The sequence below is a fragment of the Prionailurus viverrinus genome, chromosome D1, assembly GCF_022837055.1.
Source record: "Prionailurus viverrinus isolate Anna chromosome D1, UM_Priviv_1.0, whole genome shotgun sequence".
In the NCBI taxonomy this organism is placed as follows: domain Eukaryota; kingdom Metazoa; phylum Chordata; class Mammalia; order Carnivora; family Felidae; genus Prionailurus; species Prionailurus viverrinus.
Genome location: NC_062570.1, coordinates 7,245,067 through 7,263,610, shown reverse-complemented (window position 1 = coordinate 7,263,610; position 18,544 = coordinate 7,245,067). Strand labels below are relative to the sequence as shown.

The 18,544-nt window shown below is 45.1% G+C and overlaps 1 protein-coding gene across 6 annotated transcripts in view; it reads left to right on the top strand.

Moving 5' to 3' along the window:
- Window positions 1-736: 736 nt before the first annotated feature.
- EXPH5 (exophilin 5) overlaps window positions 737-18,544 on the top strand; it is an 81,513-nt gene continuing 63,705 nt past the window's right edge. For 2 of the 6 annotated variants that reach the window (XM_047876766.1, XM_047876765.1), the window contains exons 1-3: window positions 949-1,056; window positions 7,996-8,303; window positions 15,110-15,207. In XM_047876766.1, the coding sequence (XP_047732722.1) occupies window positions 8,271-8,303; window positions 15,110-15,207 (131 nt within the window). In that variant the 5' untranslated portion in view covers window positions 949-1,056; window positions 7,996-8,270. Of the gene's footprint in view, window positions 1,057-7,995; window positions 8,304-15,109; window positions 15,218-18,544 lie in introns of those variants that run through there. The other 4 variants (XM_047876771.1, XM_047876767.1, XM_047876772.1 and 1 more) reach the window with 4 other exon arrangements.

Below are 18,544 nucleotides of genomic sequence, written 5' to 3'. Positions count from 1 at the left end.
TCCCTCTCTCTCTGACCCTCCCCTGTTCATGCTCTTTCTCTGTCTCAAAAATAAATAAAAACATTAAAAAAAAAAAAAAGATCAAATCTTACAGAAAACTACAGACAGGTGATTTTCATCACCCTTGCCCCGGGGCTGTCTTCTCCTAAATCACCATAAACCATTCTGTGGTTGTAAAAGTTTTTTGTTTTATTTTGTTTTGTTTTGTTTTGTCTTGTTTTCCTTAAAGCCTGACAATGACTTTTGTAGGAGGGTGGCTTGGGGGTGTCTGTGAGAAGAGAGGCTTGGCAAAGAACTCATTTCCAGGAACTAAATTTATCCCTTGGGCCTGGTCAGGCCACAGCCCCCAGGGCATTGAGTTCAGCCCTTCTTTCAAATAGGGTAACTCTTGTGCCAGTTCCAAAGCTCCTACTGCAATTCTACTTCCTATGGGCTCTTCTTTGAAAAGGAGGATTAACTGTGATTCGCATTCTTTCTCAGCCCTTCAACTAGTCCAGCTCGAGTTCTGAGAGCAAAGAGCAACAGCGAAAACAGACAGTACGTTGGCGCCAACCCTTCGGCTCGGGCCTCCTCTAGGTGCGGCCTTGTGGAAAATTGTTAGTTTGATTAAGTCTGATAGGCCGAGGCTGCGGGTGGGGGGAGGAGACGAGGGAGGCCCCGCCCCCTTGGAATGGGATTGGTTCCCTCTGTCCGCGGGGCCGTGCCTTTCGCTTCCCGGTTGGATAGGTGGAGCGAAACATGTCATTAAGGTGTTGTCGACCTGAGCCCCGTAGGTGTGGGCTGTTCCCTCACTTTGTGGTTTTAGATTTTCAAAAGGGGCCGCCTTCTTATTGGTCATGGGATCAGGTTCCTGAAGCTGGTCTTCTGTACCTTGAAAAATGTCCTCGTAACAGAAGGCGCCAAGGAGCTGAAGTGCAATTCACACACAGGAGAGAAAATGACGAAGGTTCCTCAGGGGTTTGATTTCAGTTTCTTAAATGACGAAGAAGCCAGGAAGATCCTTCAGGTGCTGGAAAGAAATGAGGAGCTACAGAGGGCAGACAAGGACAGGATCAGGTACACAGCCAACTCCTCTCACTCTTTTCCCGGGGCCTTGCGGGGGCCCGGGCGCGCGCGGAGGGGGCGCGCGGCTGGGGCGGCGCACCTGTCGGGGCCTCCGGGGGAGCGCGCCGCCCCGCGGGGGAAAGCGGAGCTCGGTTTCTCCCGCGAGGGCCGTAGGCGTCCCGGGCGGGCTGGCCTGCGCGTCTCCGGGGCGGGCACGGCCTTCGGAGCGTTTCTCTTTCCGAGTGGGTCCCGCCGAGCCGCCCCGGCCGGCACACGTGGGCGGCGGGCGGCCGCGGGGGCCCGGGCGGGGTGGGCTCGGACGTCCCCGGAGCGGTCGCCGTGGGCGGAGGCCGGCTGGGCGGGCGAAAAGGGGCGGGGGCGCTGCGCGGCGCGAGGTCCTGGCGGGCGCGCACCCACGTGCTTTCTGACACCGGTCCTGCAGGCGGTCCGCCCTCGCCGGTGTCGCTCTCCCTCTGCCCTCGCCGACAGTCGGCGGCGCCTGGGAGAGATGGCATCTCCCCGGCGGCGAAGTGGTCCCACGCCAAGGGCCGGACTCCAGCAACTTGCCAAATTGTGTGGAGTGAGCTGGCCTCGGCTTGGGACGCGCGGAGTGGCCACAACGCGTGGGTCTCCTTGCCGGTAGTGTTGCGCAGTTTCACCCTTAACCTTACTATGCAGTGTTACAGGTGAGGGATTAGATACCAGAGAATAAAATCGAGAGATCGTTGCCTGGGATGTAAATGAACCCGTTTTTCTGCTGGCAAAGTGCCGGATAGGCCCTGGAACGAATACGAGGACTTGCTCACCGATTCTAGAATAGACCCATCCAAGGCCTTCTCCGGTTGACCCTGGAAGGGAATTCGGGCCATCACTCTCAGACCAAAAAGTGTGTCATTGATTGGAATTTGGCAAACCGTTTCGTTTGTGAGCAGCTTTTTGGTGATGTGGGTTCTAGGTTTCCCCCTCCTTTCAAAGATTCCAGTGCCCATCCCTCGCCCCCCCCCCCCCGCCCCAAGGAAAAAACCTCCAAAGATACGCTTCACCCAGGAAAACCCTAGTTGGTCTTTGTAGAAGCAATTAGAATACACTGAACCCAAAGCCCTGTCTTCACACCTCTTTAGTAGATACATCTCTTGAAGTTGGAGGATGTGTACTTCACATCATCATATTCTGCCTTTAGAAAAACAGGCTCCATCATTTCCTCATTGCGTGTCCACACCCATACACATCCACGTGCGTGCACCCATACATATGCACGTGCACCATCCACAGGCACACCCAGCCTGGGGAAGGAGGACTTTAGAAATTGTATGTAGTTTGTTTTCAACACATTTCCCAAAAGGACTAAGGAACTGGGGGGCTGTCGGTGTGTCCTTGGAAGGGTTTCCTGTCTCTGGAGAGGATGGGGCTTAAGTGATCTAGTATATATAGTTGGGGAAACTGAGGGGAGAATTAGGGAACAAGAGGAGGGAAGGAAGTAACCACTGAGGATGCTTCATGGCTTCTCATGACGTGTAGTTTTAGAAATAGTAATGTTATGTATTTTAATTTTCATTCAAGAGAATTTTGGCTTTTTATATTTGACCTGATGTTTGCCTTGTGTTTCCTCAATAGTAGCTCATGGTGTCCATAGCTAGCTGCCTTTGGGGGGAGTTAGAAGTATTCGTAGGTGGCACGGCCATTGGGCTGGGCCTTAGAAGGAAGGCGGAAACACCTTTTCTGACTGCATGAAACTCATATCCTAACTGGGGCATCAACAGAAAAAGGCATAATGCTAAGACAAGATCAGTACTGTAACTATTCAACTATTAAAAATAATCACCTCAATAATTTTTAAAATGGCATCATTAAAATATAAAAATAACTTAGGGGGTACACCTCGGTGGCTCAGTCGGTTAAGTATCCAATTTCGGCTGGTCATGATCTCCTGGTTCATGGGTTCATGAACCCCGCATTGGGCTCGTGAGCCCACGATCATGATCATGGGCTCATGATCTCCCACTTCATGAGCCCCGTGTCAGGCTCTGTGCTGACAGCTCAGAGCCTGGAACCTGCTTCAGATTCTGTGTCTCCTTCTCTCTCTGCCCCTCTCCTGCTTGGTCTCTTTGTCTCTCAAAAATGAATAAACATTAAAAATTTTTTAAATAATTTTAGGGGGGCGCCAGGGTGGCTCAATCGGTTGAGTGTCTGACTTTTTTTTTAAGTTTATTTATTTTGAGAGAGAGTACAAGCAGGGGAGGGGCAGAGAGAGAGGGAAAGAGAGGATCCCAAGCAGGCTCCATGCTGTCAGCACAGAGCCTGATGTGGGGCTTGAACTCGCCAACTGTGAGATCATGACCTGAGCACACACCAAGAGTCAGACGCTTAACCGACCTGATTTCAGCTCAGGTCATGATCCCAGGGTTGTGGGATGGAGCCCTGAGTCGGACTCCATGCTGAGCATGTAGCCTGCTTGGGATTCTCCTTCTCTCTCTCTCTCCCCCTCTGCCACTCTCCTCCACTTGTGTGCTTTCCCTGTCTCTCTCTCTCTCTCTAAAAAATAAATAAAATAAAAATAACTTAGGGACATTGGACACTTGGGCCAAATGCTCAAGGCAATTATTTCTAGTACGTTCTTTCCCGCTGGTTAATTCCTGAACCCCACTATCACATCCCCATCACTGGGTAGCAGTCTGATGGCCTTGTACTGCTCACCATCTCACGTGCGTGGCTTTAGTAGCAGATGCTGACATGCAGAGAAGACCTGAGATAACATGTCAACTTGGCTGCCGCTGCTCATTTTGTGATCATATTTTCCAAATCAAAAGTCAGGACACGTGACTTATCATGCAAGAGTATTTGTAGGAGACAGTACAACAGGCCTGTCTGAGAGACTCTGGGAGGGCTTTTTGCTCTACAGGTTTTCCCCACTATCCCGAAAGAAAGCATTTCCTGTGAAAGCTTCATAAGCCAACGTGGCATAAAACAAAGAGGCAATTACCATTAATTGATACGGAAGAAATTTTGAGCTTTCCTAGCCCCCAAAATAACCTCTTTCAGGTGTTTCTGAAACCTTAGGACACATCTTGATGAGTGATGCCCAGAATAAGTCAAGGTAAAGCACAGACGCTCGCACACACAGTTCCAAACCTCACGGCTTGTGTGCTGAGTGTAGCTCCCCAGGGAAGGAGCTTGGCAGGGCCACTCTCGCCACTTGGGGTGCGCGGCCTCCACAAAGCCTCCCTGCGAAACGTGCTAAATGTTATTTTTGCTTTTTACTTTTTTCCGTAAAAGTGAAAATCTTCTTCGGATTTCATTTGGTTGGTGAAAACAGGTACTAATGTCAGACTTGCATAAAAGCGAAGTGGCTTAATGCAAACTTTGGAATAGGGTGGGGAAGAAGAGTATCTGAATTGAGATAGAGTCTTAAGATATCTTGGCTAGGACAGGGGTGCCTGGGTGGCTCAGTCGGTTGCGTGTCCGACTTTGGCTCAGGTCGTGATCTCACGGTTTGTGAGTTCGAACCCCGCGTCGGGCTCTGTGCTGAGAGCAAGGAGCCTGCTTCAGATCCTCTGTCTCCCTCTCTCTGCCCCTCTCCCACTTGTGTGCCCGTGCATACTCTCTCACTCTCTGTCTCTAAAAAATAAATAAGCATTAAAAAAAAAAAAAAAGACATCTTGGCGAGAACAATAAGGGACCAAATGGAGAAGTTTGTCAAGTTTGCTGGTTGGGGCACAACTGAGGAGTTCATTTATATCTATAATAGGCTTGAGGTGTCTAAAGCAACTAAGAAGTGTCTTATAGTCAGAAATATAGAACCACAGTGTCATGCGGGGCCAGAGATGCCCAGAGGTGGATGTTAAAGGCAAGAGAGTAGTTGAATTCATTGTGTGAGACCCAATAGCCCCACCCGTAGACATGGTCCTGAACACACAGAACTTCCCCTGCTCTTCCCTCATCGGTATCAGATCTCTCTGGCCCCAGCTTAGTGGGAAAGTATTTGCATTAAATATTATTTATGTTCCTGATAAAGTGTTTATTCAAATACTGAAGAAAAACACTAAGATTCAAACTGATAAACAGGCAAAAGATAAAAATAAGTTGTTCATGCTCGAAGATATCCCAACAGTAAACAAAACATTATGGGAAAATGTTCACCCTCACAGTGATAAAGAAATGCAAATGGAAGTAATATCAAAATACCACTTTTAAAAATAACAGGAAAAAACTGTTGGTGAGGGTCAGCATTAAATGGATAGATTTAGCATCTTATTAGTGGCATAATAATAATAATAACAATAATTGTAAGTGGAATACAATCCTTTTGGTAAACAATATGGCACTACCTATAAAGTTATGCCTTAACCTTGACCCAGTCCAATTCTTGGATATTTCTCATTAGTAGGAGTCTGGGGTAGAGAAGATGGCCACAGCAACATTTATTAAGTGCTGCCTTTTATAATAGTAATTACTGTGATTTTGATAACAACTCACATTTATCAATCCCTTACTGTATATTAGGCACTGTACTAAGCGTGTTACATGTGTTTAATTGTCCCAATAACCTCGTTATGCACACACTTGAATTTCCGTTTCACATAGAAGGAAACAACTTAACAAAGGTTGAGTATCTTGTCCAAGTTAAGCAACAGAGCCAGAATTTAAATCCAGATCTAACTTAAAAATTATTTTACCCATCAGCATTGAATAATCCTCAGCACCATCCCTTGGGGGTAAGTTGTGTTGATGGCTTTGTACAGAAGGAAACTGAAATGTCTCAGGGTTAAGGAACTTGCCCGAGGTCACACAGATCCCCAGTGACAGCTAGAATTTGAACCCAAATAAATTCTTTCCACTGTACTCTATTTTTCCCCGAGGAAAAACAAGACATTTACTCTCAGATAATAATTACAGTATTAAAAAATAGCAGAATAGTGGGAAAATAATACCAACATAGTGGGGCATTTCTAATCTAAATATCCAATAAAAGTAGTCATTGTAATCGACAATTATGAAGATAACTATCTTGCCCAGTTCGATATTTTAATTTTACCTTTACCGACTATCTTGTTGTAAAGCTGGTGTAGACCCCTCAAGCTCAGCACGAATACAGGTGAGGGGCAATGCTTATGAGTCATTGGTCTGTGAAAAAGCAGACTCAAAATACTGACTGTGTTGTTATTTCAGTTTCTTCTGGGGACGGCAACTAGAAAAAAATAGGCAAAAATCTACGCTTCTCCTTTTGGTGAATCTCTGGGGCCTGACGTAGCTCCCGGCACGTGGTGGACAGACAGTAAACATTTGCTGGAAGGACTGGGCTTGCCTGGCAGCCATGAGTGTCTCTTGTCTGCCCTCGAGCTCAGCACTGCTAGCATGGGGAAAGGATGTGTGATGTGCATTGCTGGGCAGCAATGCTGGGCACCTGCCGTCTCCTGAGGCTCCAGGAAGGCAGAGGAGGGGAAGGGTACTGGATTCCGTGGCTTAGAGGTCAGAGACCCCGAGGACAGGCAAGGTGCCAGCATGCAGTAGGCTTCCAGCGAATACTTCCTTCATGGGAAATTCATGGCCTGCCTGGGCCAGAGTCAGGGGCTTCTGAAATCCCTAGCTTCTCTCCCCACTTCAACTCAGTGTGTTTTACCTTCTTCCCCTTCCCCAGATCCCCTCCACACCCCAGACAGGATTCCTCCCACCTCTGAACCCCGAATCGCACGATAGTCTGTGTTACATTTATCCCATCTGCCCTGTGAGTCTGGAATCTGTACTACAGAAATACTTTGAGAGCCATGGAAAGAGGTGGAATTACCACTTCGGTTCCAGTCTGACAGTTCCGGGTAGGACTTCTGAGGCCTTGCATAGTCTGTGGTTCTTGCCACAGTGAGGAAAAATGGCTGAGAGTTAGAGTCACAGTTGATTGGCAGGTGGAAATTTTCTCTATACTTGTCTCATACTGTGGAGGCAATTGTGTGTGTGCATGTGCACATGAATATACACAAATACATGTAATATATATATATTCATATATGTATACATATTTAATACATAAAATCTAAAAAGCATCTTTTTTAAACATTATTTTTTAAGTTTTATTTACTAATTTTCAGAGAGACAGAGACAGTGTGAGAGCGGGAAGGGTAGAGAGAGGAGGAGAGAGAGAGAATCCCAAGCAGGCTCCGCACTGTCAGCCCAGAGCCCGACATGGGGCTTGAACTCGTGAAACCATGAGATCATGACCTGAGCTGGAACCGAGAGTCAGATGCTTCACCGACTGAGCCACCCAGGTGCCCACATCTTACTTTTTTACAAATCTTTGAAAAACACAACTACCTTCTTGTCACCCCCCATGTCCATCCCCCAACGCCACCCATCCCTGTCTCATAAATGTAACCGAAACAGAATGTGTCGAGAGATTATACCAACTACTCAGCTCACAGAACAGATAGCAACAAATCAAAAATGTTTATTTTTCCTCTTGCAGAAAACTTACAAAGTATAAGACATCACAGCACCTGATGCCATCAGGTTGTAAAATGGCAAGTCTAAATTTAGACTATCTTTGCTTAATGGCAAAGCTGTGGCCCAGGACGGTTTTCCAGAACTTAGTTGTTTCTTTTGTTTGTTTTTTTAATGTTTATTTTTGAGAGAGAGAAACAGAGCTTGAATGAGGGAGGAGCAGAGACAGAGGGAGACAGAATCTGAAGCAGACTCCAGACTCTGAGCTGTCAGCGCAGAGCCCAATGCGGGGCTCAAACTCACCAACTGTAAGATCATGACCTGAGCTGAAGTTGGATGCTTAACCAACTGAGCCACCCAGGCGCCCCCTGAACTTAGTTGTTTCTGATTGATGTATACTATTGTACTTGAGCCGCGGCTCCAGAGGGGGAATGTTTATCAAAATGGTGGAGGGTCCATAGCTGTGGACGCTGTAGCACCCTGCAGAGTTTAAAAGCTAAGACACACAGTCTCCTGTCCTAGGCTTTCTGCCTGTCCTCTGCTGTCCCAGCCGGTGAAGTCAGCCTCTGGCTAAGAGATCGATTTTCAGGAAACACTGGACTCCTATTTATGGGACATCTACTATGTGCCAGACATTGTGTTGGCCCTGAGAATACAGCAGAGAATAAAACGCAGATTCTGCACCAAATGGCTTCCATCTATGAAAGTTTTTGGTTGATGGTCAATGCTGTAAGGCGAAGTGTTCATACTAACGCAGCTTGCCCTGGAGCAGCCCCGTGCGGCCTCGGGAAGGGACCATGAAGACCACCTGGAAGTCACAGGAGGACCAGGTAGGCTTGCTTGTTCTGATCGTTTAATAAGATGTGGATTAACATGAATCTCCAAGCTGTCTGCAGTTTCCAGTAACATCCAATTTAATTAATTCCTTTAATCCTAGGGGCCTTCTTTCTGTCAAACGCATTCTCCTGTCTAGTTACTGCCATGGATGGGTCTCCCTGTGCAGTACATGTGGGATGACTATAGTACTGCAAGGTTTGGGGACAGTGTCCTTTTTAGCCTTTGTGACATTATAACTCTTTTAGCTTTTAAAGTCTTTCATATCTGTTTAGCCTCATCATAATCTGATAGAGCAGGTATTTTTTTTAATGTTTATTTATTTTTTTTTTTTGAGAGAGAGAGAGAGACAGAGGGAGAGTGGGGGAGGGGCACAGAGAGAGGGAGCATAGAATCCGAAGCAGGCTCCAGGCTCTGAGCTGTCAGCACAGAGCCCGATGGGGGGCTTGAACCCACGAACCGTGAGATTATGACCTGAACCGAAGTCCGATGCTCAGCCGACTTGAGCCCGCCAGGTGCCCCCAGAGCAAGTATTTTTATCTTTGTCAAAACCTAATGATAATGACAGTAGTAATAGCCCATATTTATTTAGCCTTTGCTCTGTGCTGAACTCTTTATGTACACTTTCTCATTTTAATTCTCACACCCCTCTGATGAGTTAAGGGCTCTTTTTGTTAATCTCCATTCTGCAGGGGAAGGGTAGGGAAGATAAGTAACGTGGTTGAGAAAATAGTGCAGGGAGTATTGGATTCGTGAAGTCCGCGTGCACTTAATTAGTACACAGCACTGCCTCCCACCATGGCGTGCAAATGTTGGAGTGATTAGCCCTACACCGCCCATCTAGCTTGTAAGAGGACAGATGTTTTCACTTGAAAACTCTCATTTCCAGGGCGCCTGGCTGGCGCAGTCAGAAGAGCGTGTGACGTTGGATCTCAGAGTCGTGAATTCAAGCCCCACGTTTGCTGTAGAAATAACTTTAGAAAATAAAATAATAATTTTTAAAAAGCCCTCTTATTTACACTGACTATGAAATTATAGAACATACAATTCCAGCTTGCCATGTGCCCAACTAATATCATTAAAGAAAAGGGCCTGAAAAGGGTGCCTGGGTGGTTCGGTCAGTTGAGCGTCCAACTCTTGTTTTAGGTTCAGGTCATGATCCCGCGGTTCGTGGGTTCAAGCCCCACGTTGGGGCTTGAACGTCAGCTCTGTGCTGACGGCTCAGAGCCCGGAGCCTGCTTCAGATTCTGTGTCTCCCTCTCCCTGCCCCTCCCCGGCTCATGCTCTCTGCTTCTCTCTCTCAAAGAGTAAACATTAAAAAAAAAAAAGGGCCTAATGGATGTTAGGGTACAACCGGTGGTTATTTGCCATATATAGAAAAAATTGCAGGTAACCATTTATGTTTTAAAAAGGATGTATGTGGGGTGCCTAGGTGGCTCGGTCCGTTTAGCGTCTGACTTCGGCTCAGGTCACGATCTCTCAGTTCATGGGTTCGCACCCTCCATCAGGCTCTGTGCTGACAGCTCAGAGTCTGGAACCTGCTTCAGATTCTGTGTCTCCCTTTCTCTCTGCCCCTCCCCTGCTTATACTCTGTCTCTCTGTCTCTGTCTCTCTCAAAATTAAACATTGAAGAAAAAAAAAGAAAAAGCATGTATGCATTTTGTAAGGATATGCTCCAAACTGTTAAGATGGCTATCTCTTGGGCATGATATTTAAAGGGACTCTAACCATTTTCCTATTATTTGATTTCTAATAATTATTATGGGTTATTAAAAATGATGGCTATTTCTTTTTTCTTTAAGATTTTATATTTTTTATGTAATCTCTATACCAGTATGGGGCTCGAACTTACAACCCTGAGGTCAAGAGTCACTTGCTCTACCTACCCAGCCAGCCAGATACCCCGATGGCTATTTCTTTTGATAATAAATACAAAATATTTGACTATCTTTTTAAACTTCATATCTTTCAAAATAATTTGTCTTAAAAAAATACCTGGATGTTTTTCTGCCCTTTTCTTGATTATGTTTTATACATATTGTAATGTTAATATATCCGTGGGTATGTTAGGTTCTGTACAGTCAATCTTGACATGGTCAAGGATTGTCTTAGGGATGGAGAGTATCACACACCTAGTAGATGCTTTAATTAATTGGACCTTAACTTATGTCTGTGAAGGAATGCGAAGTAAGGGAAAGAAAGGTTTGGGGAAGCCAAGGACAAAAAAAAGGTCAGGTTAAGCCTAGTCGGAAAACATTTTTATTCCTGTTGGCACACATGAGTCTTAAGTCTGAACCAGCTGGCTTCGAGCCCTGCTGGAGCAATTTGGGTCTGTTTTTCTGCAGTTAGTTCTGCATAGGCCCCATATTTGAGAGCTGTAGGCTCACCTCTCTTTCCTCAGGAATGTTTCCTTATTGGCATTGTCAATGGCCCTGTTTAAAGGCCATACTTAAAGTCTCAGCTTGGCATACCACAGGAGCCAGCTTCCTTATTCCACGTGCATTAGGCTTTCTAGATGAAAGAGGAAATTGGGGGCTACCGTGACCAAACTCCCCACTTCCCAAGGAAAGGTTGTAGTGTTTTGTATTTCTATCAAGGTTGCTTTGGTTTCAACTTTAAAACAGTGCCTTTCACAGCAGTGGAAGGGGGAAGGGGGCTGGGGGCAGACGGAAGAGTAACCCGGCAACCACAGCTCTGTTCTCCAGATTTGTTAAGAAGATGTGTTGTCCAGGTTTTGGGAGGGGCCGTGCTCCCTCTGAAGGCACTCGGGAAGGATCTGTTACTGGCCGTCTCCTCGTTTGTGGTAGTTCCTTGGCCCATGGCAGTGTAACACCAGTCTTCACAGGGGGTGTATGCATCTGTCTCTGTCCACATTTTCCCCTTTTGATCAGGACATCCGGTCCTATTGGATTAGAGCACACCTTAATGAGTTCATTTTAATTTGAATAGCTCTGTAAAGTCCCTATCTCCAAATAAGGTCATAGTCTGAGGAACTGGGGGTTAGGACTCTCCTATGTCTTTCTTAGAGGACACAATTTAACCTGTAACAGTAAGGCTGGTTCAGTACTTTAAAATAGATTACTGTAAACCACCGTACTGACGGTCTAAAGAACAAAAGTGTGATCACATTAATTGATGCAGAAAAGCATTTGACAGAATTGAACACGCATTCATGATAAAAACTCTTGGCAAGAAAGACATAGAACCTGATGAAAGGCATCTGCAAGAAAAGTTATAGCCAACATCATATCTAATGGTAAAAGACTAAATGCTTTTTCCCAAAGATCAGAAACAAAACAAGGATGTACAATCTTTGTACAAGGATGTACAAGCGTCTGACTGTGGCTTAGGTCATGATCTCAACAGCTCGTGAGTTTGAGCCAGCCCCGCATCAGGCTCTGTGCTGACAACTCAGAGCCTGGAGCCTGCTTCAGATTCTGTCTCACTCTCTCTCTGCCTCTCCCCAGCTCACATTCTGTCTCTCTCTTTCTCAAAAATAAATAAAAACATTTTAAAAAATGTTAAAAAAGAAAAAAGAAAATCCCCCAAAAACATCTGCCAAAAAAAAAAAAAAAAAAAAGTCCTGGAATTAAGAAGTAAATGTAGCAAGGTGATAGGATATAAGATCAATAAACAAAATCTACTGAGTTTCCATATAGTAGGAATGAACCATTAGAAAAGCAAGGGAATTGAATAGAGAAAACAATTTTGAAAATGAAGAATAAAATTGAGAGAATCACAGTACTTAGATTTTAAGGCTTTACTGTAAAGCTACTGTAATCAACATAGCATAGTATTTGTGAAGGGAAAGACCTTTAGATTAATAGAACAGTATAGAGTCCAGAAGTAGACCCCAAAATACAACCAATGGATACACACACACACACACACATATTTTTTTTTACAAAGGTGCAAAGGCAATTCAATGAAGGATAGTCTTTTCAACAGATGATGTTGGGATAATTGGGCACAAGGCTGGAAATGTTTTCTTCACCCCGAATGAAACCCATTAGTTCTTAATTTCAGCCCCTCCTCCTACCCCCCCCCCCCCACTACCCCCACCTCCCCTCCCCCAGTTACTGGTAATCAGCCATCTGCTTTCTTTTTCTATGTATTTACCTATTTGGGATGTTTCATATAAATGGAACCATCCAATATGTAACTTTTTGCATCTGCTTTAGTTAGGTTAATATTTTCAAGGTTGATTCACCTTGTAGGATTTATCTACACTTTGTGCTTTTTTATAACCAAATGATATTCCATTGTATGTACATGCCACAATTTGTTTATCCATTCTTCTGTTGATTAACATTTGGGTTGTTTCCGCTTTTTTGGCTATTGTGAATAGTGTTGCTATGAGCTCACCTACAAGGATGTGAGTCCCTATTTGCAGTTCTTTTGAGCATAGACCCAGGAGTGGAATTACTGTGATATTTCGTAACTCTGTATTTAACTTTTTAGGAACCATCAAACTGTTTTCTCCCACATTGACTTTATACAGTTGTGATCATATTGTGTATGCTTTTGTTTATTTATGTAACATCTAACATAAAAATCACCCCTTCAAATTAAAGATTCATAGTCAACATTTTTTGTGGCTGCATACTGTTTTATATATATTTTATAATTTAATCTTTTAATATTTTAGCCACTTTGATTTTTTTATTATTTTTAAAATAAAAATTTTTTTAACATTTATTTATTTTTGAGAGACAGAATGGGGGAGGGGTAGAGAGAGAACGAGACACAGAATCCAAAGCAGGCTCCAGGCTCTGAGCTGTCAGCACAGAGCCCGATGTGGGGGTCGAACTCAAGAACTGTGAGATCATGACCTGAGCTGAAGTCAGACGCTTAACCGACTGAGCCACACGCCCCAATTTTTTCTTATTTTTTGCTTGGTCTTGCTTTATTAGATAACATTGTGACAAACCTTTGTGATAACATTGTTAATTCCATTTAAATTGTTTCTGTAGGGCAAATTCCACAAAGTAGAATCATTAGTTTATAGCACATTTTCTAAATTCTTGTGACCTGTTACCAAATTACTTTCCTAAAAATGTTATGCCAAATTTCACCTTGACCGGCAGTGTGGGAAGCCTACTATTTTATCTTACCCTCCCAGACCTGGATGGTATTATTATTTTTAAAAATCCTTGCTAATTTTGTAGGAAAAAAAAGAAAGAAAGAAAATTTTAATTTAATTTCTAGCACTGGTTATAATGAACTTGAACTTTTTTCATATGTGTACATTTCATGGTTTGTGAGTTGTCCATTCATATCTTTGCCTAGTTCAAAATGCTTTTTGTCATATATAACGGATCTAACCATGGCTTTAACAAATTTGGGACAAATTTTTCTGACATAACAGCATATCTAAAAGTAGGCAACCACTAGCTGGGTTAGTGGTGTAGGATGTCAGGATGGTGTCTTGCGACACAAGATGGCTGCAACTGCTCTGAACATCACATTTCTGTCCCAGGGATGAAGAAGGGAAGATGGTGGAGCCAATTATACCTGCCATTTATCATGAAAGTAAAAGCTTTCCCGTATGCCGTCCCAGTAGATTCCTCCTGATGTCTCATTGACCAGAACCGTATCATAAGGCCACCCTTGCTACAAGGGAATTGAGAAACCAGGAAGTGGGATTCAGATGTTTGGCTTAGACCAATCATGATCCCTCCCCTGAAACTGAATACTTTGCTGCCCACAACAAAACCAGAAAGGAGAGTAACTGGGGAGATTAGATTCCGTCTGACATAGTATCTCATTGTATGTATGTTTTTTTTATTGATTTATATATTTCTGTATACTTAAGGAAATTGACTTTTGTCCTGTTTATTACAAATACATTTCCCAGTTTTCAGTTTTCACTTCTGTTTATCTGACTCATAAGGAATTTTTTTTCCATCTTTATAGAACAAAATGTACCAGGTTTTTTTTTTTTTTAATTTTTTTTTCAACGTTTATTTATTTTTGGGACAGAGAGAGACAGAGCATGAACGGGGGAGGGGCAGAGAGAGGGAGACACAGAATCGGAAACAGGCTCCAGGCTCTGAGCCATCAGCCCAGAGCCTGACGCGGGGCTTGAACTCACGGACCGTGAGATCATGACCTGGCTGAAGTCGGTCGCTTAACCGACTGCGCCACCCAGGCGCCCCTAAAATGTACCAGGTTTTAAAAAATGTTCTTTTTAAGATTAGAAAGTTCTACCATCTAGAGATTAGGTCAACATTCATTCACCTCTACCTTTTAAAATCTTTTTAAAAAACTAACTTTTTTGACATGCCTGGGTGGCTCAGTCAGTTAACATCCGACTTCGACTCAGGTCATGATCTCACGGGTTCGTGAGTTTGAGCCCCATGATGGCCTCTGTGCTGACAGTTCGGAGCCTGCAGCCCACTTCAGATTCTGTGTCTCCCTTTCTCTCTGCCCTCCCCCTCTCAAAAATAAATAAACATTAAAAAAAATTTTAAAGCTCACTTATTAATGATCTGATATATATTTTATCTTTAGAGTAGGATAATTCTGCAAATTGATTTTTTTCCCCAAATGGCTAGCAAATTTATTTCCATCTACTTCTAAGGCCTGTGGTTGTTCCTTTTAGAGAAAGAACTGGGGAAAACATAATAACAGCAATAAAGTGTTGGTAAGGCAAATCCTATGCCATCAGCTATCGTGAAACTAAGAAGGAAATTGTAGGGAAGAGGCTCTTGAACAGAGAAGTGTGATTTGTACATCTATTAATTCACATAGATAATGGGTCATGTTTCAGTTTTCTTCCTCTTCCCGTTTTCTATGCCAGGTAGCCAACCCAACTGAAGGTAGACCATTCATCCTGAGATCTGCTTCAAGTGACCTGGTTGTCTTTTTGGTTCTTTTGACAGTCAAACCAGTACCCTGGTAAGATGATGTAAGTTTTTAATGTATAACAGAATTAATCTGCTTTAGAAATTAATCACAAGGAGGCGTACCTGGGCGGCTCATTTGGTTAAGCGTCCAACTCTTGACATCGGCTCAGGTCATCATCTTATAGCGTGGTTTGTGAGATTGAGTCCCACGTCGGGGGGCTTTGCACTGACAGCCAGGAACCTGCTTGGGATCCTTAGTCTCCGTCTCTCTCCACCCCTCCCCTGCTCTTGGGCTCATGCACACTCTCTCTCTCTCTCAAAACAAATAAACGTTAAAAAAATTAATCACAAGGATAAGTGATTAACAAGATTACTAAACAAACAAGCAAACAAAATTAAAACTCGCATGTTGTGAATTTAATGTTTACCTCTCACAAGGGAGCTGGCACACAACTCTTGAGGATATCATCGTCGGCACATCAATCACGGTCCCACCAGGAAAACAGAAAGTAGTCCTCATGTAAAATAGAATGTAGTGCAGTGAATTGGTTACAGGGTGGTAAAAAGAGATACCAATCAGGGAACATTGAGGCAAAACTGAGACTGGCAGCTACAGGAAGCCTGGAGGCAGCAGTGTGCTGGTAACTAGCTCCCCCTGGAGAAAAAAAAAAAAAAAAGCCTTGATTTGTAGCATTGGCCAATTTCCAGCTAGCATTAGTTTAACAACCAGCTTGCAAAATTCCTGAGTATTTAACAATCTGCCCTTGTGAGCCAGTACAAGCCAGCTCTGGCACACCCCTGGTTGGGGAGGAAAAGTGAGCAGGTGGTGTTATCCAAGCCTAGGCTATGATCCCCGCCCCCGCCCCGAGAGAAACTGCAGCCAACCGTGCAGGCCTGTCTGGGGATTTGGAGGCATGGGGAAGGCAATCACTGCCAGAAGTTTTGCATGAAGCGGAGGAGGAGAAAACCCTGACTTCTTCCTTCTTCTCGCCCTCCAGTCTCCTGCCAGTGTCTGGCTGGAAGCAGCTGACTGGTGGTGACAGCCTAGAGATTCAGCTTGCAGAGCTCATGGGCCAGCAGCACTGAGCAGAGCAGGGGAAGGACAGTTCCTTGTTGTCTTTTGTCTCCTGTTCCTGTTGTCCTCTTCCTTCGCCCTGTAGAGTCTGCAGCCCAGGCTTAAATTGCTAAAGCTTTGCTTCCTGCCAGATAATTCTTAATGCATTTTCCTTCCTGTTATCCTGTACAACTGTCCATGGTCAATCTGTGTTGTTTCACCATTCCCCTCACTTCGGCACATTTTGGGAGTTGCCGCCTTCTGCTCTGCCTTCTCCGGGCTGCTGCTTCTCCGTGCCTCTACTTCCCGTGTCCTGCCCAGTTTCCATCTTGCTCCTGTGAGTCAGGGTCTTTGGGTAGAAAGGAGTCTCACTAAGGGCACCTAATGTAGAGAGGGCTTTGTAGAAAGGTTACACATGGACTGAAACTGGAGTTTGAAGGACGTGGGGAACCAACACGGCTCCAGGGACCAGCCACACTCTCTGCTTGCATGTCACAGCCCACACTGCCCTCTTAGGATGCCCTTGATTGTTTGGCTGCTGCTTTTCACATTCTCTGGTCCGGTTCCTCATGGACATGACCATCATGCCAGGTCACATGACACCTCTCTGGCCAGCCCGTAGATGGTCTGCCTTAGGGTCAGTCTGCAGCACCCTCTGGGGGCAAGTGTAGTAACTGCAGTTCCTGAGCAGGGGCCATAGACCATCTAGTTCAGCTAAAAGTGATACAGTGTCGGTGTGGCAGGTGCTAAGAAGGGGCTTGCACTTGCTTTCTGTGTGCCCACCTGTGCACTAAGATACTTGTTGTCTTCTTGGTCTCTATGAGGACAGATCCTGGCCCACAGGCTCTGCTAAGACATGGGTTCTCAAACCTGGCTGAAATGACAACCACCTGAGAAGCTCTCAAAATTAACCAATGCCAGGCCCCCACCCTGACATTCTGGCTTAATCGGCCTGTGATCAGGCTGGGCATGGGTATCTTTTTAAAGCTCCCTAGATGACTCCCTTGTGCAGGAAGCAATCCCAGCCTGGCTGCCTGGGCATCGGGCACTGACTCCTCCTGGCACATCTTTCCTACACTCCTTTGCACAACTTCAGGGAGTGTTGATTTTCCGGAAACCCTGTGGTTTGGGATGGGAGAGCCAGGAGTCCTAGCAAAGGACAATGGAGAGGGCTGTGCCTGTGTCAGATGTAAGGAACCTTGTTTCTAGTGCTTTCCCACTTTAAAATTGCTTGGTAGGGGGGCGCCTGGGTGGCTCGGTCCGTTGAGCGTCCAACTTCAGCTCAGATCATAATCTTATGGTTCGTGGGTTCGAGCCCTGCGTCGGGCTCTGTGCTGACAGCTCAGAGCCTGGAGCCAGCTTCCGAATCTGTGTCTCCCTCTCTTTCTGCCCCTCCCCTGCTCATGCTGTGTCTGTCTCTCTGTCTCTCAAAAATTAATAAACATTAAAAAAAATTTTTTTAATCAAAAAATAAAATAAAATAAAACTGTTTGGTAGGATCAAAAGGGAACCTTCTGTCCCTGGAGCTGTTTAGTCTGGCAACGGGAAGAAGTGCTTTTTGCTTTTTGTTGCTTTGTTTTGTTTCACTGCCCACTAAGTGTGGGTTATGCACAAACACAAACACTGTAATATCCACAAGCAGCTTAGATCCTGTTCTTGGGAACTTGCTGTCTTGCTGTAGCCACAGGTCCTGCACACTGACTGTTGAGTGGTCATGTTCAAGGTCAGGAAGTAGGAGGGAACAGATAAAGAAGCCAACGGGGAAGCCCAAGGAGTTTCTGAAAGGGAAAAACGGCCTGGGGTCAGTACAGATTGGCTGGGGGCAAGAGGAAGGAATTAGTACCTCTCTGTGCTGATGCTGTGATTATTCCGGAATACTTGACTGGTGACATCTTGACTATATGCACTAGTATAAAGCCTACGGGGTGCACTTGAGCCCCCTAAATAAGGTAGAAAGAATGAATATGATTTTCCTTGTTTTCCCCAGAAATTATTAGCCTGATTTCTCTCTTTTCTCAAAGAGTCTCAGGACATAGTTATGTCTGTTGGAAGATGTGGGACTTGAACACGGGACTCTGGCGGTGCCCAAGGCTCTTGTGCCCCATGTTCTGTGGCCCTGTGGGTGAAGTGATCCGGGCAAGGGATGGTGGAGGCGGGTGGACAAGTGTAGGTTCGAAGGGAAATTAATACCTCAGTTTTAAGGGCGTTAAATGGCAGTTGAGAGGACATGTGATCAGAGTTCATCGCAGTGGCAGTGTGGGGTCAGGTCGAGGGCCCCTGTGATCTCCATCAGTCCCACCCCAGCAGCCACACCAGTGAGCTCACCATCCACGTG